The sequence below is a fragment of the Glycine max genome, chromosome 16 (genome assembly GCF_000004515.6).
Source record: "Glycine max cultivar Williams 82 chromosome 16, Glycine_max_v4.0, whole genome shotgun sequence".
In the NCBI taxonomy this organism is placed as follows: Eukaryota; Viridiplantae; Streptophyta; class Magnoliopsida; order Fabales; family Fabaceae; genus Glycine; species Glycine max.
Window position 1 is genome coordinate 2680505 of NC_038252.2, and position 20604 is coordinate 2701108.

Sequence of the window (20604 nt, forward strand, 5' to 3'; positions counted from 1 at the left end):
TTTATCAAAAAATATATATCTTGCCATAGTTTGTTACTATTTATTTATACATATAGTTTGTTACTATTGTTAGAGATTCAAAAAATATATCTCATCACAACTTTTTATCTATTATTAACTCTCCCCATAAATAATAATTAGTCTTTGTTAGTAACTATAAGTGCATGTAAAATGAATATTTTCTCGCAATAAAATTTATTTCATACTCAAATATTAATCAAAATTTGAATTCTGAATCACTTTGTTAAGAAACATTAGTCATTATCACTTGTGTCAACTGATATTATATATTTTTTTAGGCTAAATTATAACTCTAGTCTTCTTAAGTTTTAACTGTAATACTTAATCTCCTTAATTTATAAATTGACGATTTTGGTTTCTCTAATAGATTAATTAATAATTATGATTATTATAAATATCAATTAATTATAAATTAAATAAATATTACCAATCATAAAAATAATAAAATACTATTAGTCATAATGTGGTGTTACTCCCAATGAAGTCACATGCCATGAGGAAGGTTGAAGAAGTGTTTGCGGAGAAGAGGAGTACAATATTGTGAAAAATTATGATTAATAATTTTTGTTAAGCTTTTTTAATAATCTGTGGTTTTAATTACTTTATAATTAAATGCTTATTATTTGATTAAAAATTGAAGGTAAATTGTAACAATATTCCTTTAAAATGAAGAATAATAAAAAAAAGTATTGATATGCCTCAAAATTCAAGTTATTCCTTGTTAAGTATTGATAAACTTACCTTATATACAAATTTTAATATTAAATAATAGTATCATTTAGTTCCTCAAATTTACCAAATCAATATAAAAGAAAAGATAATAAAGTTATTTGATTGCAAATATAAATATTTATAATCTTTAAAATATATTATACAAGAAAATAAATAAAACTCAAATATTTTAATTTAAAAAATAAAAAATAAAATAATTTCTACCATGAAGACTATAAAAAGAAAAATAATTTATTAAAAAAATAGTATATTTGTCTTAAAAGAGAGATAAAATGTCATTATTTTCAAAATAAAAATACTATAAAAAGGGAAGAAATATTTTGTTAAAAATAAAATAGAATAAATAAATAATACTTAAATATTATTATTTTCTACAATCAAATTCTTCAAATAAAAGAATTAATTTATTATTAAACTATTATACATTGTATATACTAAAAATAAAAAGATTAAAAAAACAGGGGACCACGGCTCCCCCTCAGCTCTATGTACGTCCGCTCGAGTGCACAAGTGTTGATAGGTCCTCTTGCCCTTTAACCGCTACACAAAAAATACACTCCCATTACTGTTAGAGTGAGACTTTGTTCCCTTCTCAATTCACTTCGTTTTGGCGCCGCCGCTGCACACTCCGAGGTTGCTGGGTTTCGGAGAAGTTCCAATGGCGGCCTTCGACCACTTCGGGAACATGTACGACGTTGCTTTCAAGCCCCGCTTGCTTCAAACCCTCATAAGAGACCACCTCCCCGATGAGAAACGCCCCTTTTCGAACCCTTCAGAACTCTCCAAAGTCGTGTCTTTGATCAAAACGCACTCTCTCCTCTCTGAGTCTTTTGCAGATTCCACGCGCCCCAAACTCATCGAAGCATCGAAATCCGCACTCACTTCCTGGCTCAACCGCATTTACTCCCTCCTTTCCACCACCATGGTGACAAAAAAAAAAAACACAACTTTTACTCTTTCTTATTGTTTTCAGTGATATACTGAGATGGGTGCCTTTTTTTTTTTTTTTTTTGTAGCCAGATAAATGCTTGGCGGGGATCTCTCTGTTGGGGGTTACTTGTGAAGAGTGCAGCTCTGAGCGTTTCCTAGAATCTTACTCTGTGTGGTTCCAAAAGTTGCTGTCTTTTCTTCAGGTACCAAGTTTTTCTTTTTGACATGCATATATGTAGATGGTTCTTTTGCTAGCTTTCTAGAATTTTATGTTTTTGGGGATATGAAGTGGTGTTCAATGTAGATATGCTGTTTTCTAGGGTCGTAGATGAATTTAGACCCGAGTGATGCTCACAAGTGGTGCCTAGTAGCTTGGGTCTTTTTAAGAATATGACAGGGGTTCGAATTTCCATCCCTGGTTATGCAAATAGAGCAGCATTTGTGAGTAGAGGAGTTGTCCCTTAACTGGTACTGTACTTCTCGGGGAAGTAGTCCCACGGCTTTTGGCTATGGGGATATCCCTGGGTCCAATGCTGGATTGGAAAAAAAATTGATACTTTCTATCTGTTGTATTTTGCATGTTATCCGGCACAACATATAAAAGCGGGTGCTAGTACTCGAAAAGAGGGCTTAATCTAATTCATACCATTTTAAATTTAATGATATGGTACTAATCAATTTGTTGTTCATGAAAATCTATAGGCTTGCCTTTACAGATTAAAGGCATTCTGCCACTAATTTCTAAATCAGCTATCTATCTTTGGTTGATGCCTTTTAGGATTACTGAATGTGCTTATTCTGTCTGTAAGGCATTGTTGAGTTCATGCAGCTTCCTCTTTTCTTGTGTTGGATGATAAGGATCCTATTTTTGTCTACATATGTTACTGATTAATGTTGAACATCAATTTATCTGATACGATGTCTTTATCTTTTGTCTTGGACTTCGCATTTGAATCTTTTGAAGTACACATGCACTCAAACATTGGTGCTCTTCTTTACATGGATCTTTGTTCTAATCTCTGAAATGAATTTTTACTTTTGTTATGCAAAATTGTGATGTGTTCCTTGATCTTTATTTAAAACAGTCACCTGCAGATTCTCATTTAGTGAGGGTAGCTGCCTGTGCTTCAATGTCTGATTTATTTGCAAGGTTAGAGTATTTCTTTTCCCACTAAAAGAGTTTCCCATTAATTGGTACGATTATTGGTATGCAATGTAGAATACTCATGCTTGATGCTGCTTAATTGAATCCCCTGCTGTAAATTTCTTTCTTTCTCTCTCATTCTCTGTTTGTCTGCAAGCTGTTGTGTGGTTGCCACATACATTGCCTGTAATTAATTTACTATAACAAGCAGTTGCATATCACATTTACAGATCACAAGTATTACAGCTCTTGTGCCATATTGCATGGGTTGCTGATTTGCAGGTGGGCAACCAAGTGATTGGTTGTTGCAAATTTGCATCATTGTTGGGGTTGTTCTCAACTGCTCGTTATAGATTTGAAGGGGTTGCAGTTTGCGGGTGGTTATCAGAGCCATGCCTTGCCCGCAAGTGATCCTTGTGCAGCTTGGAGGTTCACCGGAGGAACAATTGGTGTCAATGGAGGCTGGTTGAAAACAATCTTTAAGTAACAGAAATATGGTCATCGTGAAAGAGGCAAATTAGAGGTGTCACGAATAGGGAAGCAAATGCATAATAGAACCCAAAAAATAGGGAGGCAAATTAGAGTTTGATCAAGTCTGACTGTTTGAGTTTGTTAGCGAGGTGGCATGATTGATGAACCTAAACTCCTAAACTTGGCTGAGTTTACAAGTTAACTTGAAAGTTTGAGAACAACAGATGGTCCTATGAAGTTCCTTAAATTTGACATTCCATCTACTTAACAGCTTACTAAATTTCTGATTATATATAGCTCCTAGGATCTCTATTGAAACAAAATTAATATAGACATGCATTTAGTCTTAATGTTAAATATTTCCAATATTTGTTGTGTGGAATATTTTTTCACTTATTGCGATTATCATTTTGAATCAAATTAGTACAATCTTGGAGCCATCCTCTGAGTCCCGTTGCTGGTGAATCTGTCTTCATTAAAATAGCTTGCAGCTACCTGTACTAACTCTCTGTTACAAAATAGGTTAGGTGGATATCCCAAGATCAAGAAAGATTCATCTTCCTGTGCTGTGAAAGTTGTTCAGCCTACTTTGAAGATGTTGAATGATGAGAACTCAGAGGCAATATGGGTAAGTGCTTAATAATAATCGAGGGAGAAATTCTTGGGTTGAAGTTTGTTTGGGCATATCATAGAATTGCATTTGCTATCATTATATGTGAAACATTATAAATATACAGTATATGTTGATGGACAAAATCATTTAGTTCATCACATGATGCATATAATGTAATCAGAAAGAATAACTAAACTATTGTAAGAATGCAACAGTTTCCTCAAAACCTCTCTCACGTACTCATGCATAAGTATACACTAAAGAGATGAAAATGTCTTGTGTTAAACTTAGCAAATGTGGAAGGTAAAAAGTTTTTGCTGAATGCAGAGTTGCAGACAAAAATATAAGATATTCTTTGCGTGCTCTTGACACTAGACACTTTTATTTGTCAATTCTCATATGCCATTTCTTTGGACAGAAATTATCTGCTTTATTTGCTTACAACTTTTTTATTATTTGAATTGTGGTGTATGCAGGATGCTGCAGTTCATTTGTTATGTACCATAATAACTTCATTCCCATTTTCTATTCGTAATCATTATGATAGTGTAAGCCTCTCCTTCCCTTTTTGCTAGTCCTTAATTTCTGTATGCATGACTAGAACTTTTTTTCTTAGAAGTCTACTACCTGCTTTAATACTTGTTTTACCAGAGCAAGAACTTCAAACTCAAATGGTAATTTTGATGTGTTCCTTTTCTTTTAATTTCACCATTATCTTTCTTTTTTTGACTTCATTATTATGTTCCTTTTGCTTCTAGGTTGATGGTGATTGTGTGTGTAAATTGTGGCATTATTTATCATTAGGTGGCAGATATTGACATGCTGATGCTGTAGATATATTCAGAGAGATTGGCATGTTGTGTTACATGCTTCACGCTCTTAATTTATGTTCTTTTCTCTTTTTGCATTTTTTTTAGCTGTAAAGGATTATTTTTATCGTCATCCCTTTGCATTTCTCCTCTCTATCTCAATACAATTCTTTTTTAATAAAATAAATACTTGGATATAATTATGTTTGTTAAATTGTTCTAACCAGCTTTTTTTTTCCTAATGTATTTTTTGGATTATTATCATTTCAGTCCTTAAACTTTTAAGCATTTTTTTAGTCCCTGAACTTATTTTATCTTTTTTTAGTCCTTTAACTTTTTTAGTTCTTACTTTTAGTCCCTTAACTTTACGGAAAAAAGTTAAGGGACTAAAATTAGAATTAAAAAGTCAAGGGACTAAAACCAGAAATTCAAAAAAGTTTAGGGACTAAAAAGATAGTAAAGCCGTATTTTTTTTTATATTTACACGAGTCATCAAACATACAAGGGATGCACCTAAGATTTGCATAATTGGGACGTTGATGCTTTTGCAGTTTGTATCTGCATATGCCTTGTATTGACACTGCTTTTCTTATTCTTGTCAATACTCTTGTGTGTCTCTGTCTCTGCATGATTGAAAGATAATGAACATGACATGTTTGCTTGTGGTTGGTACCAGTTATTTTTGTTGCTTTTATGAGGGAAAATGTCGAGGAAACTATTCAAGCTCCCTTGGTGCTGTATTCACATTTTGACGAGTGTTTTAAATTTATGCAGGTTGAATCTGCTATTGCTTTAAAACTTTTGTCTGGAGGATGCAGTCTTGATATGTCAAAGGTAATGTGCTCATCAAATTTCAAAATGCTTCTCTCTGGGGTATGTTTGGATAGTTGGTATAAGAATGGATGGAAGGGGACTGCTGTTTGTCTGCCTCTGTATGTCTGCAGCAGCAACATTTTGCTTAAAAATAATTTTTCTTTTTATTTTGTTTTATACATTTTATCAGAAGGGATCACTTTGTAATTGTAAATTTATATTATACCAGTTCCATTCCATTTTTTATACAACTTCTAAACAAGGAAAAACGATTCTACCTGCCGCCACATTTTGCTTAGTCAATATCCAACATGCTGGGAGTCATTTATGAATTTTTTATTCTATTTTTTTCCTAGTTTAGCAGAATGCCTGGTCTTAATGTTGAATTCTCAGTTTTTGTATGAGATGCTTTCTGGTAAATAAAAAAATACTGACGTGTTCTGTTATCTGCTTGGGTGCATCTAGAAACTCACACATTGCCTCGCACTGCTTCCAAAATCAAAAGGAGATGAAGAAAGCTGGTCTGTGATGATGCAGAAAATTTTGGTGTTAATAAATGATCAATTAAATTTAGCCTTTCATGGTCTAGAAGAAGGTAGATATTGGCATTATCTGTTCATAACAGCCTCTATTAAAAGCAGTTTGTGATAATTTTTTTCCATGTGTTGCAGAAACCCTGCGTAATGAGGTTACTAGGCTGTTGCTTTTGCCAGGAAAACATCCTCCACCACGATTAGGAGGCTATATATTGGCAGAAGAAGTTCGCAACAAGGCATCAAAAACGTCTGAGCAATCACTGATGTCTAATGCCTCTAGACTTATGTTTGGCTGCTGTCTGATGCTTAAAAATTCATATCCTGTTAAGGTACTGTTTAGTTTATCCAATTTGTGTTCCTACAATTGATTGTCAGTTCTGTGTATTCTTCTTAGTTTGGGAAAACAATGACAAAATGCAAAATGACATTGTTAGGTAAATGTGCCTGTTCGCCTGTTATTGGCTTTTGTTGAGAGAATTCTGATGGTAAATGGCTCTTTGCCACAAATGTCATTGCCATTCATGACTGCCAAGCAGCAAGAGAACATTTGTTCGGAACTTCCAGTTTTGCACTTGAGTAGCTTGGAATTGCTTACGGCTATCATAAAGGCCATGGGCAGGTATGACTACATGATAGCCTTTCTGTCTCCCTTCAAAAGAAAAATAGGCTAAACAGAAAAAAGTAATGAGGTTGGGAGCTTTGTAAATTAAATGTAAAATTCTTGAAACCTTGACATTTTAGAATAGTGTGTTTGTCTTTTATTTTAATGCCATTATTGATGATCTCTGTTATAATGTGTATTCTATCATCCACGAGCTTACCCTGCACTGTTATGGTGCTCTGGTCCTGTTTCTATGCATGACTTCCTCTCTGATATATCTTTTTTCTTGTAATTTTTTTTGCAAGAGTGAGGAATTGTACTTATTGCCAATTTTTGTATTGCAGTCAACTATTACCACATGCTGCCTTTATTGTACGTATCATTACAAAGTACTTCAAGACATGTAAACTGCCAGAATTAAGGATTAAGGTCTATTCAGTCACAAGGAATTTATTCATAACCATGGGTGTTGGTACATAAAATTTGACCTTGATTAAGCTGTATTTAATTTGACCATACATAATAGCCCTCGCTAATTAGTGATTTTGCACAGGACTGGCTTTATACCTTGCACAGGAAGTGATCAACAATGCTTTTGCTGATTTAAGTAGTATCGAGCATAAGAATGGTGGCATATTAAATGGTTCTTATTCAAATGCCTCTGCTGGAACACTGCTACCGCCAAGTCATAGAAAAAGGAAGCACAGCAGTACAACTGGTTCTCTTCAAGAGCATGGTGAAGGTGGTTTGAGTGTGGAAGTTCCCAAGAATCGTCCATTGATTCCAATGTCTCTGAGAATTGCTGCACTTGAGACATTAGAGTCTCTTATTACTGTGGTATGTATGCATCTAAGTATCTTTAATGTAAAATAACTAAAGGTGTTTGTTTCTTCATCAACCTTTCCCTACCTTAAATGGCTATTCTTGTTCATAGTTTGTGTTAAAGTTGTAGGGATGGATGGAAAGGGATAAAGGAAATATCTTTTAAGTGATGTGACTGAAAAATTGTGATGCAAACAATGGTCTGTTACTCTTGTTTGCACATATATTTTAGGTACAATACAAGAGATATATAACTATTATAAACCTAGCAGTTACTCCAAACATGATAAGAATCCTAACACAATGGCTATCCTAATATTCTCCCAGAACTCAATGTTAGTAATTGGAAATGCTTACCTATGTTCTGTTGCAAAGTATCATGTGGTTCACAACCTTTATAATAAAATACATAATGACATCAACTCATCATATTCTCTGTGGAAGGATATGTTAGGACACTGCTATCTTGGTGGGCCACAGTTTGGAATGTTGTTTCTATAACTTGATACACTTTTATCTTTCCAAACTTTCGGACATTTTTATTTTTTCATCAAAAAGTTAAAAGGGATTTTATTGGAGAGCAAATAGGGGAACTACAAGTTGAAGAAGAACGAGAAATCCTCCAAACAAGAAACTTTTCAGAATTTGGGCTTAGTGCCTAACACAATATCACAAGTATGGTGAGGACTGCCCAAGCATTGTAAGCTTTAATTTAAGTCATACCTCTTGTTGATGTGGCACTAAACACCACCCTTGACGATGCTGCCAAGGCATCCCCCAAAGAGGCCGCAAGTTGCAACTAAGGCTGGCTTGGGGTAACCACAATTATTGCGGTCTTTCAACAAAACTATACACAAAAGGGAGCAGGATAAACAGCTAAAAGTACAGTGAAGCTTCCCTATAAACTGCATATCCAAGATAGCAACTCCCTTGAAACAGCCATAAGCAGAATATTAAAGAGAAGAATGTAACTTTATCCATCAAAAGTAATTTCAGGTATTTAATATTGTTAAACTTGTATAAACTGGCATGATTCACAATATGCCACTGTTATGTAATTCTGAGGCCACCTTTAACTAGTTTATATATGTTAAACAAAATGACATAACAAAAATCGAAAATGAGGAAAAGATGTTCTGTTTTAAATAGGGTAAATAAAATATTGTAGTGCTTACAACAGTCTTTTGTTTTGTACCTTAGGAATAAGTTCAGTATCTTCCTTAATATTGACCTGAAACATTTAGGGATGAAATTTTCACCTAAAATCCATCCTTGAAATTGTCTTCTAAAGTTTAAGGGGACACCAAAGTGACCCTTGAGATCTAAATTTTCTTCTCAATTTTAAGGGAACTGTATGAATTTTCAATAATTTTTCACAGGCTGGTGCTTTAAAATCTGAACCATGGAGATCAAAAGTTGATAGCCTTTTGATAGTCACAGCAATGGATTCTTTCAAGGAAGGATCAGTTGGTGAAGAAAGAAGCGTGTTTCAACAAAAGGAACCTGCTGCAACTACCACAGATTTGCAGCTTGCTGCATTGCGTGCTTTATTGGTATCCTTTCTTTCATTTGCTCGGGTACGACCTCCATATTTAGCCCAGGGTCTTGAACTTTTCCGTAAAGGTACTTCTCTATATATCAATTTGAATTTCTTTTCTTATTTATTTTGGTATTTTGTTAGATGTTCATTGGTATATGTATCTGAAAGGATTTAGTAATAGGGAGGATATTGTACATGATAGCTAAGGTATATTTATAATATCCCTTGTGTTTTAAATAATATAAATTCTTGTCAATATAAATATCCACTTCCCATTTATTTTTAGTCATATTATTATTGAATATAGAATGATCAAATAGAAATAGCATTTTAGGTTCCTGATATGACTGCCTGATGAACATGTAAACCTTGTACCTACAATTTCATGAAATTTTATTTAATCCTTCTTCCTGTTTGCTTGAACAACATGGAATCCTTGTTTGCAGGGAGGCAACAAACTGGAACAAAACTAGCTGAGTTCTGTGCCCATGCTCTGTTAACCTTGGAAGTGCTTATACATCCTAGGGCACTTCCAATGGTAGATTATGCCTATGCAAATAACAGTTCTTTTGGTGAAGCTCACAGTAATCTCCAACATGAATATTTTGGCTGGAGCAACAGTACGCCATATGGTTTACCACAAGATCCTCCTGACTATGATGATGATCTGTGTGCTAGATGGCTTGAAAATGGCAATGAAGCCGATGAATCATTGGATAAAAATACAAAATACACCCAAGAGCCTTCTGAAGCTTGCAGAGCTAGTGATCCTGAAGTGCTTTCCATGCATGTATCTTCTGGCACCAATATACAGGAGAGGACTGAGATGGTGGTGTCTGAGACTGCCACCTGTGCAAATGTTGAAATGAAAACGGTTGAGGATGAAATCAATTTCAAGTCGGATCAACCAGGAGAATCTGTGGTGCAATTTCAGGAAACTGTTTCTTGCACTACAAACATCCTGGTGGCTGAAACTCGCAGTGATGTAGCTGATGATAAAGTGTCTGAGAAGATTGTTTCAGACAGCTCTGTTACTCGTAATGAAGCCAGTCATAAGGAATCAGGACAAGGAAGCTCGGCTAATAAAGACTTCAAATTTGCTTCTCTGAGTGGTAGTTTATGGCATAGAACCTCAGGCTGTAAAAATATTTTTGAGGAATTTGCTTTTCAATTGGATCATGACAAGGCACTGGCGGATGAAGATGATTTTCCTGATATTGTGGATGGAGACCCAGATTCTGATTCCGAATAAGGGAAGATTTTGTAATTTATTTTTATCCATAGAAGCATAAGGAACATTTATTGTAGTTCAATTTCATTCTCTTTTTTCTATCTGTTTTCCCAAGGTTAAACCTTTGAAGTTTTGACTTTGTTTTTACAAAAATGAAAATGATAGTCGAGCAGTTTTGGAAATGATATTCAAGCTTCTTATAGTCGAATTTGTTGACTGTTAGAAAGTATGAAACTTGAGTTTTGCTCAATTAACTCGTTTGTAGTTTTTTGGTAATTTCTTTTTAATCAAAATTGTGTTTTGGAATGTCTTTCAAGTTTATCAATTCATTATTTAATAATATTTTTTTTATGGGATGAAGTAAAATTTCAAAGGCAAAGATTAGAAAAGAATGTTTAAATATAAAACTTAGGTTACTATGAAATTATAATTAATTTAGTAATATATAGTGTTATTTGTACAATTGTATGTGCCATGCACAAGTTATTTATAAGATTTTCAAAATCGGATTGGCCGTCCAATTGTTTAAACCAGGAATTGGGCAAAACAATCAGTAAAAAATTGGTGAAAACTGGTTGTTTATCTTTTTGACAAGTTTTTCTGCTCCCTCTAATTCTTATTTCTCAAGTTTGGACCTGAAGCTGACCTCACCATAAATGACCAAACCATGCACACACAAAACCATGGGTTTTGGCTACAAGACGAGGGCATTGGTAGAAAAGCAAAACCATGGATTTTTATTCATAAAAACAGGTTTTCAAAATCATTTTTAAAAACAAATTGAAGTTTGTTTCAAATAAATACTGTATATAGTATATCAAACCAATAATTATAATTGGACACGTGTCACCTTTTAACATTACAGATTTTGCTTTTATATATATATATATATATATATAAAACATTACAGTTTTTGCACTTGTTTTAATGGATAAGCTCAATAATTTTGCCTCGAGTTTCACTCTTTTACTTCTGTTATCCATTACTTCACCAGCTAGAAGTATCCTCGTGCAGTATTTTAGTTTGGAAGGTTATGTTTTTTTTTTCAGGTTTCTTTCCTTTTTCACTCTTTCACGACATCTTTGATCATCACCCTATTCCCTCTCATTTCCAAAAAAATAATTGTGGTAAGTTATTTTACACACATAATAAATAGATAAAAAATAATAGTAATTTTTATAAAATTAATCTTAGAGAAAAATAATTATATAATGATGATGTAATTTTTTTTACAGAATTATTAAATCACAAATGGTCACTAACTTTAAAAATAATTATTTTAAAATAATTTAAATGATTATTTATAATTAGATGATCGTGTAAAATAATTTTATATTATCAATATATAAACATTAAACTCTAAGTGAAAAAAGATAATTAATATTACATTAAAAAATTAAAATGATAATTATTTTAATTTTTTTTCTTGTCCGACAATTATAATGGATAGAAAGGGTATTTCATTTCCCTTTTTGTTTTTTTCCCCCAAATTACCCACCAATGGACAATCTCCTCGTGGCTGAAATTGAATACGCTTCGCGCACTGAAATTTTGTTCCACTGGTTTCCTAGTGGGCCATAAAGCTTACTACTTTTAAATTAAAGCCAAGAATGTTGTTGTCCAATATGAGACATAGCTTCTACTCAAAATAAAATAAATTCTCATTTTGAGAGATAGCTTCTAGTCAAAATAAAAAATATTAAATTATTCATTTGATCTTTAAATTTATATTTTTTTAATCCTTGAAAGTGATTTTGTTTAGTTCTTATGGTTTGTATTTTAATTCTCTTTTAATTTTTATAGTTTAAAAGTAATATTTTTAGTTCTTATCATTTATTTTTTAATTATCTTTGAGTCTTTACTAAAAAATATATATAAAAATAATTAATTTCAAATTAATTATAAATTATCAACTATTTTTATTACAAATTATCTTACAATAAATTAGTTACGAATTACTTGTTAATATTTTTATAATTAATAATATTACTCATTAAAAAAGAATTAAAATATAAAGTATAAGAACTAAGAAGATTACTTTCAAATTATAGGAACTAAAAAAGAATTAAAATATAAATTATAAAAAAAAATTACTTTTCAACTACAAAGATTAAAAGAGAATTAAAATAAAATATAATATATATAAGAATGGTAAAGCTATAAAGACCAAATCAATAATTAAACCTAAAATAAATTCACAATAAAAAAACCACACAGAAATCTGAAATCTGGATGGTGGGAGCAAAGATTTAGAATATTTCAATTTCAATTTTTTTGATGATTATCTTGAAGTCAAATGAACTAGTACCATTTTCACAGTCAGATTCATGAATAGCATCATACGTCACTACAACCACTGGTAGAGAAAGTTAATGGGAACATATCAATTTGCTAGGAGAAAAGCAAATGGTGGAAAAAAAGAAGAGAAATTAAGAATACGAATATGAAGAAAAAATAAAAATAAAAATACAATTTTGTATTATTTGTTATAAGAAAAAAGTTCACGCCTCATTCATACATAATATGTATTAGAATGTTGTATCTATTAATTTTGTAAAGCTAATTTTGGTGGAGAACTTAATTGATTATATTGAACAAAGTCTTTTATTTCAATTATTAAGCTTGAAAATGAGACATTATTTAATTAAGAAAAATGTTGTATGTACAACATATAAGTACAATAGGTTTATACAAAGTTTGGACGTCATTTTTGTATCTATCTATTTCATCAGTTTGAGATAAAATAAAAGATGTAAAAAAGAGAGATAAAATGATAAAAAAATATTATTGTAAAAATTGTTGTATGTAAAAATATTCTTGATGTTCTTTTTTTTTTGTCATTGTATTATTTGTATGGAAAAGTAAAAGTATAAACTAAACTTTAATCATTAATATTTATATAAAAAAAAGGTTTTCTTATTTGCTTCATGTATAAAATTTTCAATTAGATGAAGAGATGAATGAGACAGCATGGAGTATTATGCACACACATATCAGCATAAGAACAAATGATCATGAAGTGAAGTGAAGTGAAGTGTATATAAAATACTTTGGAAGTGTCGTGAAGAGCCAATAACGGTTTTTTGTGTGTTTCTTTCTCTCTCATGTTGTAGTATCTCACTTGTGTTTTTCATTCGTTTCTGAACCACACAAACATCACCACCGAACAATGCCGACGGGGTTACCGGCGGCGAATTCCTTAGTGGCGCCGGACGAAGAGGGGTGGGTGTGGGGGCAGATCAAGGCGGAGGCGCGCCGCGACGCCGAGTCGGAGCCTGCTTTGGCGAGCTACCTCTACTCGACGATCCTCTCGCACTCGTCGCTCGAGCGTTCTCTGTCTTTTCACCTCGGAAATAAGCTCTGTTCCTCCACGCTTCTCTCGACGCTCCTTTACGACCTGTTCCTCAACGCCTTCTCCTCCGACCCCTCCCTCCGCTCCGCCGCCGTCGCCGATCTCCGCGCTGCCCGCGAACGCGACCCCGCCTGCGTCTCCTACTCCCACTGCCTCCTCAATTACAAAGGCTTCCTCGCTTGCCAGGTCCAATTTCCCTAAACCCCTCTTTTCTAGGGTTTCCACTTCTTCAACCCTAGCTTGGGTTTGTTTTTGCTTAATTCATTCATTTTAATTAAAAAAAAACATGATATATACAACCTGCAAGATTTTAGATATCGGTTCCGGTCGTGTTGCAGTTTTTTGTTGATATGGCGAACAAGTGTGGTTGATGCGGTCGCGGACAGTTAAAAAATCTTGCGGAGAGTTAAAAAATCTTGATGTTGCAGCCAAATCACGGTCGCGACCGTTTTTTAAAATCTTGAAATGCAACTTTTGACGTAGTTGTTATAAAATCCTACAATTTTATTATACTGAGAAATTCTCGGATGGCAATTTACAATTTTTTATTGAGTTTAATTTCTGAGCATAGTTAATCAAGATTCATGTGGAACATGACAATATTTGGGATGACAACTTACAATTTCTGATTGGATGACAGAGTATGAACTATTTACACTTTTTTTATTATTGAATCTTAGGGTTAGTTGTGTGTGATTGTGATTTTGCAGGCGCACCGTGTGGCGCATCTGTTGTGGCGGCAATCACGGCGGCCGTTGGCTTTAGCGCTGCACTCTCGCATCGCAGATGTGTTTGCGGTGGACATTCACCCGGCGGCAAGGATTGGGAAGGGGATTCTGTTCGACCATGCCACTGGGGTGGTGGTAGGGGAGACAGCGGTAATCGGGAACAATGTGTCGATCCTGCACCATGTTACTCTGGGTGGGACTGGCAAGGTTGGTGGAGACCGGCATCCTAAGATTGGGGATGGGGTGCTTATTGGTGCTGGTGCTACCATTCTGGGGAATATTAAGATTGGGGAAGGTGCAAAGGTTGGTGCTGGTTCAGTGGTTTTAATTGATGTGCCACCACGGACAACAGCAGTTGGGAACCCGGCGAGGTTGGTTGGTGGGAAGGAGAAGCCCTCTAAGCATGAGGATGTGCCTGGGGAGTCTATGGACCATACTTCCTTTATCTCTGAGTGGTCAGATTATATCATTTGAATTTCTAAGGTTAATCAATTAATGAATGAATACTTCAAATCAAATGCTATGTGTTCTGCTGTTCTAGAGTTTTGTAATTTTATATTTGGATTGAGATTTTGTAGAGACCACACTCTGCTTAATTATACTGTATTATGACTGGAAATTTTGGCAGCCTGCAATATAGTGACATATTGTGCAACAGATTATATAAGCTGGTTTTGTTGGTTATGTTACAGGGATTTAGCTTTGAGCTGAGTTTTTAACATTGCATTGCGTGTCCAAGGATAATAATCTAGGTGTCTTGTTGGTAGAATATGGTATTTTACTATCAGAAGTAAAAATAGAAAAGAAAGAGAAAGTGAAAGTAATGAAAAGAAATGAAAAGTAGTCTAGTATCTTGACCTGGGTCTGCAGAACTGTTATACTTTTGATATTCTGGGATTAAGAAGGATTGAATGGAATCTACAAGGAAGTTGGTCAGGTGATTCAATTTTGAAATTTTTAAGGTGGTGTTTGTGCAATACTTGCTATTGCTGTGGTTATTCAACAAAGGATAAGAACATGAATTTCTCTGCTGAGTTGCCTTCGCTCTTAACTAGCATATGTGACTTTCTCATACGTTTTCTTAAGGCAGTTTTGATTTGGTAATCAATCGAACGAGGTTGGTCTTCTCAAATCTCAATTTAATCTCGCACGATGCAGTCCAACTACAAAACAAAATTCTATGTTGTTTGGAGGATTAGATTTTAGTGAAGTCGATAGTACAACATATGAAAGAATTGATTTTAAGAAAACCATTAATATAATATTTCTCGCATAGTTTTTGAACGAGAGAAAGAGGATAAAGTGAGTTTGGTTTGATTTTTCTTTCCCCTTCAAAATCATAGGTGTAAGGGAGTGGTTGTATGAATTTCAGAAATATTATTTTGAAATTATATTGTATAATTTAGTTAAATAGTTGATTTTGACTAATATTGTATCATCACTTGAAATATGATTGTGTTGGAAAATCTTATGGATGTAATGCTTAGAATCATTTTCATTCACTAGACAACTAAGCTCATATGATTAATATTATAAGATAGAATCAATTTTATTTTGGACGCAAAAACTGCCAAAACACAAACTTAGAACCTATTATTTTGAAAGCAAGCGTGATTTTATAGACAAACCGAATAAGCACATAGTTTCGTATAAGAAGCAAGTAGTTAGTGTTCAGTTTAGTCTGTCTATACTCTCTAGCGATGAACCGCAGTCGTTGGAATTTCACAAAACTCCAAGAATAGTTGGTGTAAGTTATACTCAGAACACGGGTTGTGTTAAATTCAACTCAGCATTCTATTCTATTTGCTTTCATTCTCCAACTTTTGTTACACGTGAGGCTCTCAATCAAATTGGCTGAATAAATTTACTATCACCAAAATATAGCATTTCTGGCATAAATATAGCACAGCATCCCCAAGAAATCTCTACCAAAATAGCATGCGGTGTGCATGCACCCCTGAATTCTTGATTTCGCATCCATAGAAATCATTGCACTGAATTCTCTCCATCTTCTTCTCCCATCCCACGTAACCAAAACAAGATAAAATCAGGAAAAAAAAAATATATCAACCCCAACAACCATGACAAAAGATATCGTTATCCCATAACTGCATGCAACATGAGCACTCAGTTACAACAACACAACAAAAGAGAATTCAAGGGAGAAGAAGAAGAAGAGGAGGAGGAAGAAGAAAACCATTTGCTACATTCAGAATGCGAAACAATACCATTGTCCTCACCCCACACATCACCCTCAGAGTGGGAACATGGAAACAGAGAAGAAGAAGAAGAAGAAGAAGAGAAGGACACGGTGTATGCAGCCAAGGACAAGGTGCAGATATTCGACCTGGAGTCCGCCAGTGGCGCCAGTGTGGGGTCAACGGCGGTGCCGCCATTCTCGTGGAGGAAGCTGTGGCTGTTCACCGGACCCGGGTTGTTGATGAGCGTGGCATTTTTAGACCCGGGGAACCTTGAAGGGGACCTTCAGGCTGGAGCCATTGCAGGGTACTCTTTGCTTTGGTTGTTGATGTGGTCAACCTTCATGGGGCTGGTGATACAGCTTCTGTCGGCAAGGCTCGGGGTGGCGACCGGGCGGCACCTGGCGGAGCTGTGCCGGGAGGAGTACTCCAATTGGGCCAGGTTGGTGCTGTGGATCTTGGCTGAGCTTGCTCTCATTGCTGCTGATATTCAAGAGGTTATTGGCAGTGCTATTGCTCTCAAGATTCTTAGCCATGGGATTCTCCCCATTTGGGCTGGTGTGATCATCACAGCCATGGATTGGTAAGCTTAACAAATTGTGCAATGCATGCTGTATCGTGTATAATCCATGTTAAGAATAACGATGAGTTTTAGGCGAGTTTTACGTTCACTGTCTAAAGGCCTAACAATACCCTCCCTTACCCGGGCTTGGGACCGGCTATGAAAAGATACAAGCGGAGTTCAATGCATGCTATATCCTCTTACAAATTCTTTTACTATCTTAAAGCATTAAATGAAGAAGTAAATGCATTTACTGTGTGTTTGGATAATCTTTGTGAACGTACTTTTGGATAATGATACTCCTTGTATCTTTTATTCTTAATGTGCTTTTGAAAAGTATAAGGTTATCCAAACAACACACTTAATGTTTTGAAAATATAAAATGTATTCAATAGTCACTACACAAGGGAAACCAAAAGATTAGTAAGAAGATGTTGTATGAGGATTTAGAATTATTCAAACTAATTTTATATATGACTTGGTTGGAAAAATCGTCTTAATTGCGGACCCTCCTTAGTCTGCCTTAGTTGCGTTGCGACCTCTTTGGGGTTGCCTAAAGTGCAAACTTGAGGGTGGTGTTTTAGTGGTTTAGTCTCACATTGATTAGACATATGGACATTAAAATATATAAGCTAGGACAACCCTTACCTTACAAGCTGATTTTATAGGATTGAGTTGGTACTGAACCCCTTAACCCACACTGTAAGAGAATTGTATTAAGTTTTTTGTATTCTTATCCTGACTGTTAAGTTCTCAAATCATACAATAACATAGGATTTCTTCTCTAAAATTGCACAAGATATTCTTAATGGAGGTAATTTAAAAGGTAGCATAGTGGACAACGCTATTCTATCTAGTAGGATCTGGAGATGGTAGTTGTATGCAGTCTTAATTTCACAAGCGGAGAAACTTCTTTTAAGATTTGAATCTATAACCTGCATACCACAAGGTAGCAACCTTATTGTTGTGCTGAGGCCTGAATCTCATCCTCCTCAATGAAGGTTGTTTAATGTTTGAAAAAAATAAAGAATCCACATGTCACTATTTTAATTTCAGAATTTGATGGCGAAAGTATAAAGAACTTGATCCAAGTTTTGTTCTTATGGGCCATTCAATTTGAATTATGTATAGAAATGAAAAGTAGTTTACCATGTTTCACTTAATGATAAGTATGGTAAAATAAATAAAAATATGTTGTGGTTCACCATTTTCAATCCTGTTTTTTGTGTGAACAGTTTCTTCTTTCTATTTCTCGAGAACTATGGAGTGAGGAAATTAGAAGGTGTATTCGCAGTTTTCATTGGAACTATGGGCTTTTCTTTTGCGTGGATGTTCTTCGATACAAATCCCAGTGAAGAAGAACTACTGATGGGTACAAATTCATCTAATGCCTTAGCTTGAGCACATTCATTTAATTGCATGATGTAAAAACATACTAGTGTTTTTCCAATATTAGTGTTTTTCCAATATTGGTGCTTCTTGCAGGCCTTTTGATCCCAAGAGTAAATTCGAAAACGCTTCGTCAGGCTGTGGAAATTGTGGGGTGTGTGATAACCCCACACAATGTATTCCTCCATTCTGCATTAGTACAATCAAGGGACATTGATATCCGTAACAAAGGCCAGGTTCAAGAGGCTATAAACTACTACTCAATTGAGTCATCAGTTGCACTTTTAGTAACATTGGTGATCAATCTGTTTGTGATAACCGTTTTCGCTAGGGTGTTCTACGGTACAGAACAGGCGAAAGGCATAGGATTGGTAAATGCAGGGCAGTATCTTCAGGAGAGGTATGGAGGAGGGTTGTTTCCAATTCTCTATATATGGGGTATTGGTTTGTTAGCAGCTGGACAAAGTAGTACCATCACAGGCACATATGCAGGGCAGTTTATAACTGAGGGCTTTCTTAATCTCAATATAAAGAAGTGGTTGAGGGCATTGATCACTAGAAGTTGTGCAATTGTTCCAACTATGATTTGTGCAATTGTTTTTAATACATCAGAAGGTTCTTTGGATACCATGAATGAATGGCTTAATGTGGTCCAAGCAATACAGATTCCTTTTGCACTTATCCCCCTTCTTACTTTGGTGTCCAAAGAGGAGGTCATGGGGACCTTCAGAATAGGGCCTATAGTAGAGGTAAGCAAGCTCTCCATCTAACCCTTTAATTAAATATTTATACTTTTTATTAACCAAGTGATCCATGATTAACTTAAATACTCATAAAGATTTGTTTGTTCAAATTGCATATGTATTACTAGTACAAACATGCTAGGATGCATTCTTTGATTTATTACATACTATAGTTTAGTAGTAATAAACTTGAGCTCTATGAAAAATTGACTGTGAGAAGGATAAAACATCATTTGATCATATGGTTGGCAGAAAATGATACAGGGTTATTCTTGTATGGCTATTATAGCAAAAGGATAGATGCATGCATAGCCATTTATTAATACATCTTGTACTTCATAGAGTAAAATGAAGCCTCAATCAACCATGTAAAACTCATAAAAAAAGAAAAAAATGCAAATTAAACTCTACTGTCTCGAGGTTTATCAAACTGACAGACAGAATTTTAATAAGCACATCACTTCAATAACATGAAATTTAACTCAAATTAGAAGAAAGAAACATTTTAATATGTTAATCTTTATTTATTTATTTATTTTGACTATAAAGTAGTAATTTAAGCAGAATAACATAAATACTTTCTACTGATTTCGTATTGGTTTGAAAGTTCCAATAAAAAAAATCTACTGGGCAAATTACAACATTTCCTAAGATTTTATGTAATTACACAAGCATCTCCTACTTTTTTAGCCATTACTTTTGTCTCCTTTGTAAGGGGTGTTAGTGTAAGGCTTAAAGGGATATCAGTATAATGTTTTCAAACACATAAGAGGGAGTTTAGTATAATGTTTCCAAACTTAAAAGAAGATTAGTGTAGGAAAATAAAAACAGGCGGGGTTATGTGAAATTACACGAAATCACATGGGGAATTGCTGTAATTTGCTCAAATCTATTTGATACTCATCCATAACTCTGTCCATTTTATAATGTAGAGAGTGGCTTGGAGTGTGGCTGTGCTGGTAATATTGGTTTATGGATATATGTTATTAGATTTCTTCCTGGATGAAGTGGATGGAGTGTTGTTTGGTTTTCTAGTCTTCCTTGGTGCTGCAGCATGGATTTCATTTATTATATATCTGGTTCAACATAGTGGTGCCATTTCTTCAATCCTAGTGAGGTCCTCTTATTCCAAAGGCTTTTTCTCTCTTGCTGGCAACTAAGCTATCAAATTCATACAATTTTTGGGACCTAAAGATTAAAAGAATGAATTATGTTGCCAATTTTGCAAGAGGGTCGTTGATACTGTTTTCCAAAAGGAAGCATTGGTTCAAAAGGGCTGTCTCTGAACTTGGAAAAGGAATGCAAGTCCATGTAGTTGAAAGAAATTATACTTTGGCAACCGAGAACTAACTCTTCATGCACAAGATGA

General features: G+C 34.5%; 3 protein-coding genes across 3 annotated transcripts; all 3 read left to right on the top strand.

Annotated features, from left to right (window-relative positions):
* The first annotated feature begins 1267 nt into the window (after positions 1-1267).
* Positions 1268-10445, top strand: LOC100803198 (proline-, glutamic acid- and leucine-rich protein 1). Its single transcript, XM_006598859.4, has 13 exons — positions 1268-1678; positions 1770-1886; positions 2769-2833; positions 3821-3926; positions 4388-4459; positions 5495-5554; positions 5999-6128; positions 6205-6398; positions 6504-6688; positions 7015-7142; positions 7224-7507; positions 8872-9115; positions 9479-10445. The coding sequence occupies exons 1-13, from the start codon at positions 1412-1414 to the stop codon at positions 10282-10284; spliced, it is 2658 nt and encodes an 885-aa protein (XP_006598922.1). The 5' UTR covers positions 1268-1411; the 3' UTR covers positions 10285-10445.
* A 2876-nt stretch (positions 10446-13321) lies between these two features.
* On the top strand, positions 13322-15032 carry LOC547632 (serine acetyltransferase). Its single transcript, NM_001248711.2, has 2 exons — positions 13322-13801; positions 14326-15032. Exons 1-2 carry the CDS (start codon positions 13433-13435, stop codon positions 14815-14817), a joined length of 861 nt encoding a protein of 286 aa, NP_001235640.2. The 5' UTR covers positions 13322-13432; the 3' UTR covers positions 14818-15032.
* A 139-nt stretch (positions 15033-15171) lies between these two features.
* NRAMP4B (metal transporter Nramp4b) lies at positions 15172-19748 on the top strand. Its single transcript, XM_014768591.3, has 3 exons — positions 15172-17124; positions 18339-18475; positions 18589-19748. Exons 1-3 carry the CDS (start codon positions 16463-16465, stop codon positions 19260-19262), a joined length of 1473 nt encoding a protein of 490 aa, XP_014624077.1. The 5' UTR covers positions 15172-16462; the 3' UTR covers positions 19263-19748.
* Positions 19749-20604: the final 856 nt, after the last annotated feature.